The following is an 18,602-nucleotide window of genomic DNA, read 5'->3' on the forward strand; positions in this document are numbered from 1 at the left end:
TCCGACGTAGCATTTATGATGCAAATTATCACGTGGTATACACCATTGTATTAACATTTTATCAAGTGTTTGGGTGCTGATATTTGGCAGGTTTCAGGTTCATGATGTTGTTATAGTTTAGCTGGAAATTTGCTACCCTTTACTGATAAACTAAGCATTCCAAGGTTTTGAAGCATCGGGCAATCGGGGCATTGACATGTATGAGCAACTAGTGCATATCATATAACATGATTATTCTTTTTGTAAAATAAGCTTATCGAAAAAAGTGGTTGTCAATCATTTAACACGTTCACATTGCAATTTAGCACTGAAGACGGGGTAACGTTATACCACCAAAACTAAAATGGCCACATCAGCCATTTCAAACGTTGCGTTTGAAATCACTGCTAAGCTTTTGTATTCGCAGTTCTGCTTGTCGTTTGCTGTCGTCGTTCCTATCTCTAAGGCGATATTTGTTTCCAAAATATAGGTTCAAATACTTACCCCCCAAAAAGCCTCATATCAGAAAGAACGGTGTGAGTGACGGTCTAGTGTTATAGTGGTTGTAATACACTTACTCAATATTATCAGAACGAAAACTGTGGTGCAGAAAAAGATGTTATTATGACGTATTATTTAGATCGAAAGTCCATTTTTAATAGAATTCAATAAAAATAGAGCTTCACCTTAAAAGTTAGAGCTGCACATTTTTTTTATTCTGACGTATCGGGAAAATTTGCAATGACAAATCCAATTCCGTCTTTCATTACATGACAACACCATCATATATTATTGTTGTTGATATACACGCTGTTTTATATTTTCTGAACAAAGAATGCGGTACACGGGAATATGTCATGCGGTTTGCTGGCAGAAAGCTGTGGGCTTATGCAGTCTTAAGTGTCAAGAAAGTGCTTTGACTTATTGCTAGAGGTGAAGTAGAAATAAGAGTAGTTCAAGTAGGTTCTAGTGTTCAAATTATTGATTTCACTAACAAAATAGACAAAATATGCGTCAGGTTACATAAAGGAATCATTCAACAATATAAAACGTTGTGGAATTGCTTAAAATAATTGCGATACTTTTCATTTTTTATTTATAGTTATTGAAACATTAACAAAAAAGACTACATTGCACGTCTAACGCAATACCAACCTTGTCTTTATGTTTCTCAAACATGATAAACACATGGCTTCATTGGAACTAACACACAAATGCTTATTCAATATTGTCATGTGAAGGTTTTGCTATTTCCCACGGCTGTTCATTAATAGAGTTATCAACGTCAGATATAAGTTTTGATAACGACATCTCCATCTCGTCACTTTTGATAACATATCATTAAATACATATATATTTGCATATTTGACATCATAACTGGTTGTAATAATTGTGTTCGTGTCTCTATTTAAGGGAACTTAATTGTTTCAGTGATTTATTAACGCAAAAGTTAACTTATTAATGGACAAATTGGAATAAGATCATATTTTGAAATTTATCAAGAAACTATTGTAGATGTAACTTGTGCTAACAAAGGTAAGTGTGAAAATGAAAACGAATGTTGAAAACAGCAATGAGCTGTTAGACTCAGAAGTTGATGATGGCCAAAGTCCAGAGAATACAGATAAGGAAATTCATCGTCTATTAACACCACTAAAAGCAGAAGATGACGAAATAGACACTGAAGTTACAATTGAAATGTGTGCTGGATTTAAAGGAGAAAAAAATCACATAACTGACTCAAACACAAAGAATGGAAGGTTCAAAACGCATAGATACTTCCACACGATTTGTGTGTTTTGTAGTATGTTTGCCATAGTAAGTTTGCATTGAATGCGTTTTGAAAGTTATGCTTTGCGTTTACCTATAATTTCTGTAAAGGAGAATCATGTGAATTTCTTGCAATAATATCTGTTTATTACAACAGGTGTTTTTTATTATAATGCAAGGGTTTTATACATGTATTTTCAGAATAAATATACCCTGGAAAGATCATTCACCCAATGACAAATATAACAACACACACCCGAAATGTCATAAGGTGAGAATGGTATCGTGGTATAGGTGTCTGCTTCTTGAAGGCCTAGTTTGAGCCTTCTATAAGTAACCCCACCCCTCTCCCAAATCTGTGTACAGTTAACAACCTCTGTGTACTGATCTTGAGCTAATTGCCTTGATCCTTCTTATAAGATCTCCGATCTGAGTATCATGCTGTGCAGTTTTGGAGGTTTTATTATAGAAATGTACCCTTAATTACCCTGCGCCAAAAAACAAATATACAGGAAATTGGCCCATACTTTGAAACCAGTGCAATTAGCAGGAGATAGCAGGGGATTTTCATGCCAAACATTCATTAAACTAGGTCTTAAACAAAGAGATCGTGTGTTCGGTCCCCTCCAGGGGACCAAAAGATTGATTTATATCAGCTTCCAATTGTCTTCACAAACCAGCAAAATTAGATAACTGGAAATGAAAAAAAACACATCAAACAAACAAAAAAACAAGCCAAGCAAACCCCTTAGTTTTTATCACATAATAAATAACTAAACAAAACAATACAACACATTCACATGAAAGGACACTATTTACATGTAATGACTGTTCAAGTATGTGAACATTTGATGCCTGTTGGCTTCATTTTATTTTGGAATCATTTGGAACGTTGTGGTGTATCGAGGAGGAATATGTGAAATAAAATACCGAGACAAATATATTACATATACATGTATTTTGGCGATGAAAAATTGCAAACAAGAACGTTTAGTGACCAACTGCATTTGCAATAAAGACAACAAATAATTAGTAATTATAAATTAGCAAGCATTACCATTTGAATTGATACCAACATTATATAGGGCCACCAGGCATCCTCAATTTAGCATAACTGCCAATAAGATGATTTGATAATACTTCGGATACCTTAAAGTGAACATTTTTCAGGGATGGAGAAATGGCCTGAACGGTCCTGCATTTCCAGACCTGCAACTGATTATGAAAGCGGACCTAGGAAAAGCATCTTGGGTATTTACTGGCATGTCCATTGGGTAAGCAATGTATATTTGTACTTGCATTACAAGTGATTGTTTTGATGTATTATATTGTTAACTTAAACTAGTTATATACATGTATACTATACATTTGTTGACATATGCTGAAGTAAAATAGTGTCACCAACGTAAATTATAATTCCGGTCGCATATTTAATCAAAGCGTACAACCGGAATGACGTCACGTCCCATATCGCGCTTTGGTTTATTTATACGCATATCAAGTCGTACCAGTGTACATCATTGCTATGGTTTGTCACATGACAGCCTCTCGAGCAGTCAAATGTGTGGAAATATACCAACTATATTATATATATAAAATATGTTTAGAATTATCATTTGGTCAGTTTACGAGCAAATCACAGCAAACAAAACGCAAACTAAAATGACCATTCACATCGGCCATCTTCTCGTGATTTTACGTTGGCATGCGCCGCGTAAAGTGTAGTGGTGGCTTTAAAATGGACATCTTTTTGAAGTTTTGAGCAAAGGCCTTCATTTTTCAATGTCAAAATAGTTAAATGTTTAAAAATCTCCCATTTTTATTTTGTTCGTAACAACGATTTACTACGATATTTTGGGACATCCCTCGTATCTGTATGCGATACAAATGAAACTTCAGTGAAGGATTCAAATACAGTGTGTGTATACGACATGATAAATTACGTCATAAATGCTACGGAATGCAACATTTTGCTTTGAATGATGACTTAAAACAAAGATAACTTTTTTCATCACCATTCTAAATGAAACAAAGTGCAATCTTTGCTGCTTAAAGACCCCTGCCTTCGTTTCATTACCGGGGTTTTGATTAGGTGATTAGTTTTCTCGAACACTTCGACAAACCTGTATGCAAAATCATGTTTTCACATTTCGCCATCAGGCGGCAGTTTGGTAATAAGTTTTTTCGAAGTGTTTTCAGAAACTAGACTCTCATTCAAACTCTGGTTAAAGACCGCAGGCGGGAGTATGTAAGCGGCATTGACTGCGCCATGTTTCATTTAGACTGGTTAATAAATAGTAGAGTTATATTGGTTTAAAGTCTTCATTTGAAGCAAAATATTGCCTTACGAAGGAGCATTTAAGGAGTAATTTATCACTGTGCTCCATTTGATTGCAATTAGTTTGTGATGCCTGTCTGAAAATTAAGTTACTGCGATAATTTTATGTGAGCTCGTACTGCGACATTATTGCAACTGGTCTCGCAGGGTTTGTTGCAGACAGACAGACTTTCTTTTCCAAGTTAAATGTCGTCTGGTTAATGCAAGAAGGTAACTCGCGGCATTCTAGTAGTGTTTGGTACCTTCTAGCAGTAACTCTACGAACTGTAATATCTTCATATTACCTTTGTCTCGTTACAAGCGGTCTATTTGGTACTGTAACAAGTGGCTATGCCTACGATCGACTTCGGAATCACCGTCTGCAGATGATGGCATCCGTTGTATTTGGGTTTGCTGTCACCACTGCTATTGCTCCTTGGTGCGTTAACTTTGCCTCCATGTTTGTCATTCATGTGCTGTATGGGGTTTTTCATACAGCTATTGACACAGGTTTGTTGAAGTATTTTGTACGCATTAGCTTTTTTTGTCATGTGAAGAAAAAGTTTACGAAAGACATAATCATGATCATTAGTTCACCGATTTGTAATTCCAAACTAGATTTTGAGAAGTAAAACAAAATACTACCTAACGGAAACTATTTCAAAACTTCAGCAGATTTATTGAATATATATATCAATTTCAGTTATGATTACTGATGTTGCGGCAATTTGGGGTGAAGACGCAGGAACAAACATGCAGGCACTTCATCTTTTCTTCAGCGTTGGCGCGTTTTTATCGCCATTCACTGCTGCTCCATTTCTTGCTCCCATACATCACCCACCGGGGCCAATATGTAATAGAAGCTTGATAAGAGGAAATGATTCTTTCAACTTAAGCAGTATGGGTACTTTCTCATGGAAAGACGAAACAGCCAATGCTATTCAAGTTCCCTTTATTGATTCACCGGATGATATCAAGTCTACTAAACATGTAGCGAAATATGACAACGTCATTTATAATGGCTCACATTCTCTTTTGGTCAAAGACGATGCGGATAAGAATATTACAGCTGTGTTTAGTGACGGTTCTACTACGGATATTTCAAACGGTACAGGGGATGTTACATGTAGTTACGAAACTGACGTTTACTTTGGTGAAACAAAGATTTTCATAACTTACCTCATTTCTGCAGGAATAAGTTGTCTCTCAGCCTGTTCGTTTCTGATTGTTCTATTTAGGTTTGGAAGTATTCACAGACAGTTACGGGCAAATTTTTGCTCAAATGATCATCTGCCAGAGAGAAAGAAATATATTTTATCCACAAAAGAGAAACATTTGTTTACAATTATTTTAGCGTCTGTTTTAGCTATGTACAATATGTCTGAGCGAGGGTTGTCTTATTTTCTAATGTCGTTCGTCACCAATAACTTGTCTTGGACAAAATCACAAGGTGCAGGTATATCATCAATGTTTTGGATAGCATTTTCCGTTGGTAGATTTTTAGCAGTATTTACTGTCAAATACTTTTCGAATACCAAGTCATTGTTGATAAACTTCGTTATTTCCTTAATAGGCTGTTCCCTATTGTGGGTAGCAGTAATTCTGAATATTGACGCTTTGGTGTGGGTTGCAATAGCGTCCACTTGTTTCGGATTGTCAGGCATTTTCTCGTCCATTTTTGCGTGGCAGACTCAATACGTTCGACCACTCACAGGGAGGGTGGCCAGTTGTTTCTTTTTCGTGATTGCCATCTCTGCCATTCCATATCCGGTGTTTCTAGGATATCTAATGGATACATTTTCACAGAACTGGTACATATATTCTAGTTTTATCTTGTTTTGTTGTATGTCCTTAAGTTTTGTTATCATTTTAATCTACCATAAGATATTGGTCATAAGAAGGCAGTAGTATAGGAAGGTATTAAACCCACAACCTTAAATCAATGCAATGATGAGGTACTAGTCCCAAATGCACTTATCCATATTCGCTAATATCTAGAGTGTTTATCTAAGACTTCTCTGGAAGATCATTAAAAACGACAGAAGTTGATTACGTTTTGAAAATTGTGTTTAGAACAGAACATTATATTTTAGATACAAGCACATAAAGCTTATGATCATCAAAACAAACCTCAACGGAATGAGAGAGGCACGAGTAGTGAACATTTCCAAAACATGTTTATCTGTCGCTTTACGTACTGTTAAAAATATGATTAAATGACCTATTTGTCAGGCTAACAAATTATTTTCAATATAAATGTGCATTGTTCTTTTAATATCGTTCTTATGAGATGCATGTTATTGTGCAAGTAGTGTATGAAGTAAAGTAGTAAGTACAGTGCAGGAATAACATTGCTTTTTTATTCGGTAATATAAACAAAGCAAAACAGAAACTGTTTCCTCATTACTGCCTTATTTATTTTTTTCGCTAAACTGAGGGATTTTTACAATTACACACTATTTGTATATACATTTTTACGCTAAAAAACATTGCAACTGTTGTTCATTATATAAAACATATGTTTACTTATCTATGCGAAGATGACTGACATAGTTAACGAAATAAAAATATAAATAAATCAGGCACGTGTTATTGAATGTAATGCCGACATTTCCGACATGTTTTTATAAATATTTTCTAATTTTTAGAATATATTCATATCCACTCACAAACAACATCATATTAAAGTCAATAAGTTAAGAAACGTCGCAATATATAGCATAGTTCTAAAAATGAACAACACATATTTGCTCCGCATTTAACGCTGTTTCATAAGATCTTTCTCTACAGAGCAATCTTCTACGACAAAATCTTGACTAGACCAACAATACACGACACAGTTTTTACCATAGCACTGCCTTAGCAGTAACGGAGCCTACGAACGAATGTCCAGATTTTGCACAATTCTATACGCTTTCCAGAACCTGTTAGAGCTTTATGACTTAGACATTATCGTACAATCAACTAGTACTCGCGTAGTGCGCTTCTACGTCTGTGCAGCGACTTTTATCGTAGTTGGCACAAGATAATTGTCGTAGTAAATCAAGTAAGAGTTTCGAAGCCGTAGCTATAGCGTTGAACATCGTATGTAACCGTCTTTGGTGCATAGCAAAACGGAGTTCATTCGTAATTACCCATTCTGTATTGTGACAAAGAGGAAGGCACGATTTACCATTGAAGACAACGAATGTGTATATGGTGAATATACATGATACATATATTTCAGGTAAAAATGCGGGCTTGCTGTAAACTTCGCTGTTTGAGCAAAAAAGAATCGTTTTTATAGCCACAACTAATTTGAACAAATCGACAAATTTGTGAACCTCTTCGATCTTATCTGCCATATTCAATAGTGGTCAATGTCAAAGTTTATGAAAATACTGTCAAGTAGGTGCCCGCAATTTGCTACGTTTCACAAATATAATATAAATCAAGGACCGATCGTGGCCCAAATCGTGATAGTGAAAGCAGCAATGACCACGACAATGGCCGTAAAATAGATCGGTGCGATTTGTACATAACAAATTAACAGTCGTACATGTATCACCAACACTCATCTTCCCATTGTAGGATAAACGCCAGTCATTCGCGTCATGTTCTTCCTCTTCCCCCTGATATTCCCCTCAAGAAATCGTGTTACTAGTCGGACAATGATCGATCCACTACTGATCTTCCACTCACAAAATATAAGCGAAAATCCGAAACTCATTGGTAAATACTTGACGGGATCAGCATGAATAATAACTTAACCAAGACGTTGATGATCAGGGCTAATCTAGGCAGAAATCGGGACATTAAAAGCCATGTTTAAATGTTCAATATATGGGAAAGTGAAACTTTTGACCGTGTTCATTTCTACCACCATGTTCTCCTGTTGTTGCCATCTGTATTTGAAAACACGATTTCCTTTTTATACATTTTTAATACAGGTTTAGATTATTTCCGACGATGTATACAATAAGTAACACGTTTTAAGCGAACTGGGATAAAGGAGGTAACAGAATTGGCAGCAAAGCCAATATGACCGAGAGTACTTTTTTCAGAGTTGGTGCTACTTTATTTCCTGTTTAATTCTGTTAAATTTCAATATTTCAAACACAATTCATCGTACAACCACTTACAGAAAAAGTGAGATTTCTATTACAATACACTAATATAATATATAACGACCACCAATGACGCAATATTGGATTTTTGAGTTAATGGTAATTTGATGTTTTAAGTTAATAACTTATTTTTAAACATTTAGATTAGTTGCATATTTCGAATGCATTAAATGCTACCAACCTATCATATGGAAGTATTTCGTTTATCCTAGGAAACACCTATTTGGAAGTTAACTCCATTTCATTTCATTTTTGCCGCTATCTTAGACGTCATATTAAACTTGATATGGTCCAAAATACGTTTTTGCTACATTAAACTATGCTTGTCCAAATAAAAAAAATCACCACTTTGGTGTAGAATCATTTTATTTGTATATTTTTCATTTAAAGCATTTCATTGAGATGTTAGACAAGCCATCAAAGCCAATGAAGAATTTTATATGAAATTTAAAATTTTAATACAAATGGCAGGCGACTGAGACGCCATTTGGAATATAAACCATATGTAATAAAGTTGTTTGTTACAAATCCACATAATTTATCCATCATTTTAAAACTGTAATGCCATACGACTAAATGTCAAAGCTTATACACTGAGTTGAACAAATAGTTTACATATATATACAGTGGCGGCCATCTTTGATGCCATATTGAATATAAAAACCCCACAAAAGGTGGCACAAGGCCGTCATTTAGAATCTTATTTAACAAGGTCTAGGCTTCTAAAATAAGCAAACACAATTACCTATGCACCGCCATGCAGGGTCCTCGACTATGATGCATACCCAATCTTACCGCCAGGCCTTATCGGCTTGGAAAAATAGTTCTCAAGTTAAAACAAGTAACACGGGGCGGGGCCATTTTTTACCCAAGATACGTTATTTGAACCGTCTTGGTATAAGACCTCTAGACAATGCTACCTCTATCATATCTTACCTCTAGGCATAGTCGTTTTGGAGATTAATTGTTTAAAGATATGTCTTACGTAAATCTATGTAAAACATGTTAACCCCGGGGCGCTGCCAATAATGACCTCAGAGGCATGAAATATATGCTCTTTGAAGAAGACCCTAGAACAATGCTACCCCCCCCCCCCCCAAATATCTTACTTCAATCCTAATGGTTTTTGGGTAGATTTTAAAAGATTTTCCTTTTATGTATATGTCAAACAAGTGACTCCAGGGCGTCAAGGAGCATCAGTTGAAACAAACATGTTTACTATTTAAGCTTATGGTCTTTTAATTTCTGAGAAGAGGATTTTTATTTTTATCAATGAGAAAAAACGGCTGTAAAACGTAAGTGAAACGTTTTAAAGGATTGGTGAGTGATGAATGAATATTTTATAGAGACTTTTGATACTTTGTCATCCTATTATTTTAGTCCGGGTTAAGTGGATGGGTGTTATATTCCATTACATAAAAAGGGAAATACAGACGACTGCATTTCAAAGCTTTTAACTACTGTACTTAATAAACGCATCGCGATATTTTGTGATGGAAATGATATTATTTCAAACACTCAATTTGGATTACGGAAAGAGCTCTCCATCATAGATGCGATTTGTACTCTAATGGCATTAGTTCATAGAGGTTAATATCGAATTACAATGTGTATATAAGCTGATTTTTGTTTTTTGTTTATAGAAATGCATTTTGGTTGGAACTGTATAAATGCGGTATTAAATGAAAATTACTTAGACTTATAAGAAATCTGTATCAACATGTTAAATCTTGTGTTTAGTCATTTAACGTTAGGGTCATCAAGGGGAGATTATATCCCACGTTATTGTCATTTTCACTCTCTTGAATATGTAGAGGTATATTTACAAAGCAATGTTGTTTAATACAATGAAAACCGGCCCAGTAGTCGAAGATATAAAAATAAACCTTGTTTGCTTTACCGTTGATAGGTTAACGCCTTGGAACAGTCAGTAAAACAAGAGTTCACTGGACCTCGAGTCTACTGGGGGCTTACACAAGTAAGCATGGCCATAACCTCACACTTGTCACTTCATTCACCAATAAGTTGGCATAGCAATTAGTGAGATTGATCTATGTATTTTTGTATTCAAACGAATAAGTGCGGCAAGTAAAACTTCAATTTATAAGGAATTTAACGATCGAAAACTGAAACTTTGAAAAACTACTCCTATTTGTTAATAGTGATTTCAAAATGATTTCTAAAAATATTTATAAAGGGAATTCAATGTCTTTGTTGTATTGTGTCGTTGCTTGTCCCTCTTCATTGACTGTTTGGCCAATATAGTGTCTCTCATGCTGTATGTTCATGCCTTGGCTACTAGGCCTGGTCCCGTACGATCCATATTATTATCTATTGTAAGGTTAAATAAAAAACCTTTAAAGTGATGCATTTTTAGTGGAACACCTTATGTCCAAGGCGTATGTGTCTGTTTATATTTTTGCTATGAGCTATTGGGTCAACTCGGACCGGAAACCATGTCTGCCTAGTCCCGTTTGGCCCACTTTTGAATTTACTTTTTTGTATAAATTGGGTATTCATTTTGATAAATGTCACTATCAGATCATAACAAGACACTTGAATGTGGCAATGAACAGTCATGTTGCTGTATAAATTATTTCATGAAATACTTCCTGACAAAAATATAGATGTCAGGTCATTTCTGTTCGAATGTTAAATACCAGTATGTATTTACCAAACAAGTTCTTTATATCATACAATAAAATGTGTTTATAATATATATAACTTTAAAAACGAGACAGAGTTTGTCACTGAAATGACTCTTTCTACAAAAATTGATTTTTGTTCAATAATATTTCATTTTATATCTATACTAGAGCTGTCACAGGAGTGACGAATACCCTCACACGCCACATTGACATCAGAATGGTATAAAAATACTTTCCAATTTATTTGAAAGTGCGCCATAATGCCCCAAAACATTGGTGGAATGAAAGTAACCACAGTCGAGCTCGACCTGTATTTTCCATTGCTAACTTTTGAAAGGTTCCACGTCGACGTACCGGAGATGGGCGAGTTGTTACGATTTCGGTATTTAATGGTGTTAGACATGTGTACCAAACACCAGAGTAATTGACTGCACAATGTATTTTTATACTCATTCTGATACGATAAGCGGCCATACCTCCGTCAAATATTGATAGTTTGTACCCAAAGTCGAACTTGACAATTATTCTGGAGAAGTAAAATCGCAAACATAAGAAATGATCGCACTTCACTGATATGAACCGCTTTCAGAAGATGGCAGGACTTCGCGATGAGGCTGGGCCGCTGTGACTATGGACGATTTGGTTAAATATGACGCATTTTCCTCACGCCAAAAGGACCCCTGGCTCCTCTCACTATTGCCAAAATAGGGACCAGTCAACGTCGACGTCAAGGTGTTTTTAATTTGATTAAGCTAAGGAGGGGGCCGGGAAAGTAGATTGATCAGCTGCAGGAAAAGGCTTATTTTCCAGATGATGCGAACCAAGTGACGGCACATGTAAAGTTCATCTCTTTCTCACAAAGAAAATGTGCACTTAGTACGACTATTGTTTTAACAAACGTACTATATGATTGCAATTTCTTGTCTTTCAAAGCATACTCTAAAAACAGTCTGTAAAAAGACGGTATCCAGTCTGTAGAAGACACAAGACAGCGTACCAAACTGACCCCAAAATAAACGAATTTGACATGCACGTATATCAAGGCTCATCAATTACCGTAGTTTTATGTCCTGTGTTACTTTATACCATTAACAATTCCCTTACGCTTAAAGGGGCTGTCTCATGTATAATAAAATAGAGAAGAAAAAAAAAGAAAATTGTCGAAAACTGACATAAACTTGGCATCGATGTGTAAAATGCATTGAAACTTACTAACTGAAGTACAACATAGTTTACAATTTATTTAAGTTTAGCAGTTATTTCGTATTTTTCCATTAAAAATGATTACTGGGTATGGCTACCAGGTAGAATTCATTCCTTATGCGTGATTGGCTAGTCGATGTTATCACGTGATATTACCGAGGTAGGTGTATAGCTTAAATATGTCACCCGATTTGTATTATTGTGTGTCCGCCCGGTTAGCTCAGTCGGTAGAGCGTTGGACTGCGAATCGAACAACCCGGGTTCGATTCCCGGGCGGACCAAGTAACTTCTGTTGTGATTGGTTATGAAATCCTTTCTACGACCATTCACACTGTACCACTGCCCCTGGCATGTAAAGAAGTTGTCAGTTCCTTGCCGAGGTGAAGGCACCTAGTACTGGTTAACCACCCAGGATAGGTGTGCGGTGGTTGAACTGTCTCTCTGGGACCCTTCAATGTGCTCACGCCGGGACCCAGAGTTTAAACTACTAACACCACCAATAAGCCTTTGTAGCTCAGTGAATAAGACGATGGACTTCAATTTTTGCGATGTGGGTTCGAACCCGGTCTCGGACCCATTTTTTTTTACATTTTTGTTCTTTTTTACAATTATAATATCAAAGCGTAATACATTCTATTAGATAATTGTCCTGAGATTCGTTACAGAAAAAACTTTTTTTGGTGCCAATCTTTGACACAGTCCCTTTAAGAACTATCTTGGCCTGCTTTACTACATTTTAATCTTTATAAATCTTTATTGGAATGAGTGATGGGGAGATGGGGTGGGGTGACCGAGGATTTCCTTATATCATAAATACGCGAAAGCTGGCAGTTCGGACATCTCTCAAACTAAGAGTCAGAGTCGCATTTTAAGGAGTTCACCTGGGGTTATCTTTATTTTCTCGCCCAATCCGTGCAGCGTTCATGAATTTTGAAATAGGTAAACATTACCTTATTGAGCATAAACTCTAGTGTAATGCATATTAATTTGGTCATATTTCAATCTAATTGCAAATTCATCATCAGTACCTACTGCAATGACCCTTATTTTTGTGGGGGATGCATCTTTCAATTTTGATACATATTCTAAAGAAGTTAAATTAACATTTAATTTACGTCTCGCAAGATGATTTGTGCTACGTATTCTGTACATCTGTCGAGAAGCTTTTCGTCAATTATTGTCTGGAAAACGTATATTTCTCTCACATTCAAGCTGAAAGAGGGCTATAACTCCGTCCAAAAAAGTAGTTTATAACCAAGGTTGATATCGACCCGTATGTTATGGTGTTAAGCATGTGTACATTATTTAAATTCCTTAACACTTTTATGAATTATTGTCTGAAACCCGTATTTTTGGAAAATGTTAAATCCTTCCATAAAAGTAAAACAGTTTTTTTACATCATTTTTCCATTACCAAAATGGAACGAAACTTGCTATTTCATCTGAAATGTAGCACGTTCATCCATCAAACAAGTTTTCAATGAGTGATAGTTTGATAACTAGTTTCATAACTACATATGGTGTATTTGTGAATTGTCCATTAGGCCGCATTGATGGACCTAGATTTTGTTTGGCAAATGTATTTTCTCATCAACATCTCGATCTGTTACCTCTTCCCGATACGGCCACCTTAAGTGCTATTGAAGACACAGTCATGAGTGCGAGAGTTTTTCTTTTATATTTACGAATGAAAAAGCAAGCTGAGATGCTTTTGTGAATTTATTTTGATTTGTTTGTACACAAAATACAAACGCAAAATAACGTATTTTGTTATATGATTGATATATCTTATAAGAAATGACCTATTTCGAAGTTATTCTTTTTCATCCCCCCCCAATATTATGTCTTCATATGGTGTGAGATGACGGCGTCCACATACCGAATGGTGGCCAGGAAGTGTGCACGATATATGACTATTCCGGCAGTCACCAATCTTCCCAAAATAGTACTTGAATTTTAATATTGTAAATGGGAAAGTATAGAGGCCTTAATAATTTACGTTTCCAATGAAAATTCCAATATTCATAAGTATGTACTACATGAAATTATATGGACTTGTTGAATGACGTTATAATCATTTTGAAAATAATCTTACTACTCAAATCTCAATATTTACAGCTAGATCATAGTGTGCAATAAAATCTACTTTTTTGTTACTAGCAGCCTTTTTATACAAAGAACGTTCTTCTCTCTTATTTACGATGGCTTTATTGAAACATTTGTTTTGACGCGAAAAACGAAATGAAGAGATTACGTCACATTTGTTATTGTTGTTTGCCACAGTTAACCGAATTCTAGCAATGGCGGCCAGACACGAACAACAGGAAAACTGAGACACACGAAGAGGCGATGTAAGTTTGCGTTAGCAATTACTCGTTTATGTTTGGAGGTTTTATCCAAGAGGTAATCAAGCATTGGAGACTCCCTTAGCAAAACGTAATTTGTTGTCTACTTTCAACTTATGGTTTAAAGATAACCTTATCAAGTTCCAGCGCCAAAATCTCCCAATGGATATAATTGTGATAGTTTATGTAGTGTGTTCTTCCGTACGGTAACGTCAACCTTTGCCGTGACTAAAACCGCAGTTCAAGATATTCACATGTAACTCGGTACACATGTTACCGGTTACAATACCCACGTGTGATTCAATGTTTGTAACTGTGGCTTTAACAATTGCCAAGTTAAAGAGCATTCGTTAACTGAGCTTTTTTTGACTTCGTATGATGCTTGGTGGAACGCAATTCATCATTAATGCACTCCCTAGGGTGCAACTAAATACATAACTAATTCGGTTTTCTTACATTTAGTCTTAATACCAAATATTTGCATGTCATTGGGCATTATACTTTTTAGCTCATCGGTCCACGAAGTGGTGAATTACATCAAATGACATTTCCTCCTAAACCGATTGGTCAATTGTGATGAAACTTGACAGGAATGTTCTTTGTATGGTCCCCTTTAAACTTGTTCAAAGAAATAAGTTCTATGCAGAACTTAAGTTGTCATGGTAACGGAAAGGAAAAAGAAACTTTAAAAATCTTCTCGATAAAAATCATGAGGCCTATAGCTTAGATGTTTGGTGTGTTACATTGTCTATTAGTCCTCTACCAAGTTTGTTCAAATTATTCCCCTGTGAAACTTGCCCCGCCGCGTGAATCACAAGTTTTTTACATGCTTATAAAGGTAAATCTTTGAAAATCTTTTTATCTGAAACCGCAAGGTTTCAAAACTATTTAAATGGGAACAACAATGCACAGAAGTATGATACACCAGCATTCTGTTCACAACTTGATAAATGGTAAAATAGGTATGAAATCGCTGTTTGACCGAAATGACTGTAATTCATAATTGTATGGAAAAAAGCATTTCAGAACAATCACCGTGTCATATTCCTGTGCAACTGATGTAGCCTTTACTCATTTTTATATGTATATACCATCATTTACGGGCATAAAAAGTTACATGTGCTGAAACCTATTCACTCTGGACGTCATACTTACAATATCTGATGTTGGATGTGTGCTTTTCCACACATACTACTCATAAATGACAAAGCGTATTAGTTGTCAAGAAGTTTTGAACCTGAATGTTCATTGACAATTTTCTGATTTTTAAACGGGTTTTCAACGAAAACCGGGTTGTAATAATGGTGTGTGTCGTTGGTCTGGCGGTCGGTCGTAGAACTAGGGGTTTCCAGCGAATAAATTTAGTTTCGTTCATCATAGGGGCACCAAACTTTGTGTATTGTAGGAACTTGTAGGGAGCTCGCTTCTGATTACTTTTGGGTCCGTTCTGTAAAAGGTCAAGGTCACCGCAACTAAATATAGGTAATTCCTAGTTTAGTTGATCATAAAGACACCAACTCGGTGAATATTAAGAACATGTGGAGAGCTCGCTTTGGATTTTTTACATCGAAGTAAATGACCTAGCATAATTATAAGTGTACCGTTTTCGATCTTGAAAACCTGGATTCGTTGTGTTTCTTGTTCATAAAAAGTATGAATATTTATTTTGACAAAACAAGTATTGTCAGTAACATGTTACTATGATAAACAGTTTACAAAATGCCCATTCCTACTACTTATATTAACATATTTCGCTATTATTACGCTGTTACTTGAACAAGGAGTGTGTTCATCCGAAAAATAACGTTCTGATAAATGGCACTAGTCTGCTATAAAATATATGAAAGAGAAATAACCAAAAACAAATAAATAAAATATATATACATCTAACCATCGAACAACTTAAAGGAAGTAGCTACCTCATATATTGCCTCCCCTGCTGTCGACCGGCAGATTGCATGCCCTTGCGCAACTATGATCTGATGCGTCCCCATGGCAAATATAATTGAAGAGCACGAGACGTTGTCAGCAGCGACGGCAGGGGCTTTCATTATAACAACGTTGGGTTTCAAATTGTTTACGAGAATAACAAGGGATCTGTATCTGGAGAACGCTGTCTCGTTCCAGAACCTTTATAGGGTTGGTTCTATTCCTATTCAAGAAACACTATCAGCCTATCGGCAATCAAAAACGATGGTGGCGGCAGTAACGGTCGATTTGTCGATCAGCCATGACACTTGATACTGAAGATTACCCAAAATAATTTCTGTAGTGAATCTGTTAATGACTTACTATTTTAATTAATGACAATAGCTTTAAATAAAGATGATTTAACTCAACTATTTAAGCTCGTGCTTGCATTTCCATCTTATATATATGGCAATATTTAAATTAGATTAATCATCAAGTTTGCCATTTGACACGGACACATTGGAATGGGTTTCGTGCATATGATACTATCTTTTCGATTAAATCCAATCACCTGACATGACGTTGATTTTTATAGATGTAATCACTGACGAACGACAAGCTATCACGCAACTAAAGTTATGCCAAAACATCGGACATAAAAATAACAGTTACGGAAATAAATCTGTTCAATTCGGCTGGTCTGTATTTTTGCGTTCTGATATTTATGATTCTGACACGTTGACATTTGGTCTTTCTGTAGATATATACACAAAGTTATAATTTGTAATTTTATATGTAGACGATTTATTTCCAGTACTTTGTTAGGTTATTTTGTGAGGTTGGCATATTCGCGTTTTTTATGGAACTGGAAAAAATCACTGATCAACTATTTTCTCTAACGAAATGAAATACCAAATTTCCGTAGCACATTTTAAGCAAAGAAGTGTGGTTTGATTCTGATAGATAATCATATAAAAAATCAACATTTACTTGCATATACTACCAACAAATGGTACTGACGTCTACAACATATTCGTGCTTAATTGGAAAATGTTTCCAATATTAAAATTAGAACAATATGGAAGCCATGCAGCAAACTCATTCCCCCCCCCCCCCCCCCCGACACACACACCACAATCTAAGTTCATTGATTATCTGAGGATGAGAAAACAGCATTGTTACAGCATAGTTAAAACACGATGGACAACTAAACGAGTTCCAGCAGTTACACATGTAAGCTTTTCATTACCACTTCGAAAATGTCAATATCGCGGTCTCAGCTATGTCAGTGTCCATACATTGAAACGTTATTACATTTACATCTGTTAATTGTGAAGTTTGATCTTTGTTAGCTTTTAGGCTACGTGGCTTTTCCCTATGATTCCATGATGAACACATGATGACTTAACGATTATGATCATTACTTTAATACGATATAGAAGTACACCTGCTTATAAAGGAACATAATGCATGAACCGCCTTTGAAAAGGAATGTTTTGTATGCAGACAAACTATTCTGTCAACGTTAAACGAGTCAATTCGTGGTGTTGTACTGATACAAATGTATTCATAGGGGTAACTAGAAAAACATTAATCATATTTGAATTAAAACAAAAACCAACACATTTGTAATTGAGATATGTAGCTTGTTAACATAAAGTTACATTCTTGTATATATTTTCAGGTGTATATCTGCTGGAAGTCCGTTTCGATGGCGACGTTCCTCACCATTCCGTTTACGTTATTTTCGGTTGTATTGAAGGCATTGATATTGTCTTCAGTGGTAACCATCAATACTCAACTTCCAGTTGTAAATGTGAACTTTTAGATGATGATCGTTAATAGCCGGGTTGGTTTTTCCTGGTGCATTTTTTTTTAAATATTCTTATTTCAAAAACGTAAGAATCCGGTATGAAAGTCGCTGTTTAGAAAGAGTACCGTCATTGATCGGCATGTTCATGAATGATATGTTGCCATGTTTCCCTTAATGCAGGTATAAGTGACGTTTTTTTGTATGAAAGAAGTTTTTGATGGCAATATTTAATTTCCGACATATTAGATATTCGTCATACGATTGCGGTTCTCTACTGCACCAGTTTAGATATGTGTGAAACGTTTCCAATATATAGTACCTGCTGCAGGTAACTGACTTTGTCACCTTTCTCCCTACACACATCAATAAGGATGGCACAATTCTTAGAGTGCCTCTCAAACTTCAGCATCAACAACATATTTTGTTGATACTTATATCTAAGTTAGAGCGGACTACTTGTGTTCCACAAATATGAAGATAAATTTGAAATGTGGTTATGTATTATTTAAT

The 18,602-nt window shown here is 35.6% G+C and overlaps 1 protein-coding gene and 1 non-coding gene across 2 annotated transcripts; both read left to right on the forward strand.

Moving 5' to 3' along the window:
• Positions 1–1,527: 1,527 nt before the first annotated feature.
• Positions 1,528–6,513, forward strand: LOC128226282 (sodium-dependent glucose transporter 1-like). The gene is made up of 4 exons (XM_052936163.1): positions 1,528–1,797; positions 2,920–3,023; positions 4,389–4,576; positions 4,770–6,513. Exons 1-4 carry the CDS (start codon positions 1,528–1,530, stop codon positions 5,972–5,974), a joined length of 1,767 nt encoding a protein of 588 aa, XP_052792123.1. The 3' UTR covers positions 5,975–6,513.
• Positions 6,514–12,227: 5,714 nt separating this feature from the next.
• Positions 12,228–12,304, forward strand: Trnar-gcg (transfer RNA arginine (anticodon GCG)). Its single transcript has one exon. It is a non-coding gene; the product is annotated as a tRNA-Arg (tRNA).
• Positions 12,305–18,602: the final 6,298 nt, after the last annotated feature.

This window comes from Mya arenaria, chromosome 3 (assembly GCF_026914265.1).
Source record: "Mya arenaria isolate MELC-2E11 chromosome 3, ASM2691426v1".
In the NCBI taxonomy this organism is placed as follows: Eukaryota; Metazoa; Mollusca; class Bivalvia; order Myida; family Myidae; genus Mya; species Mya arenaria.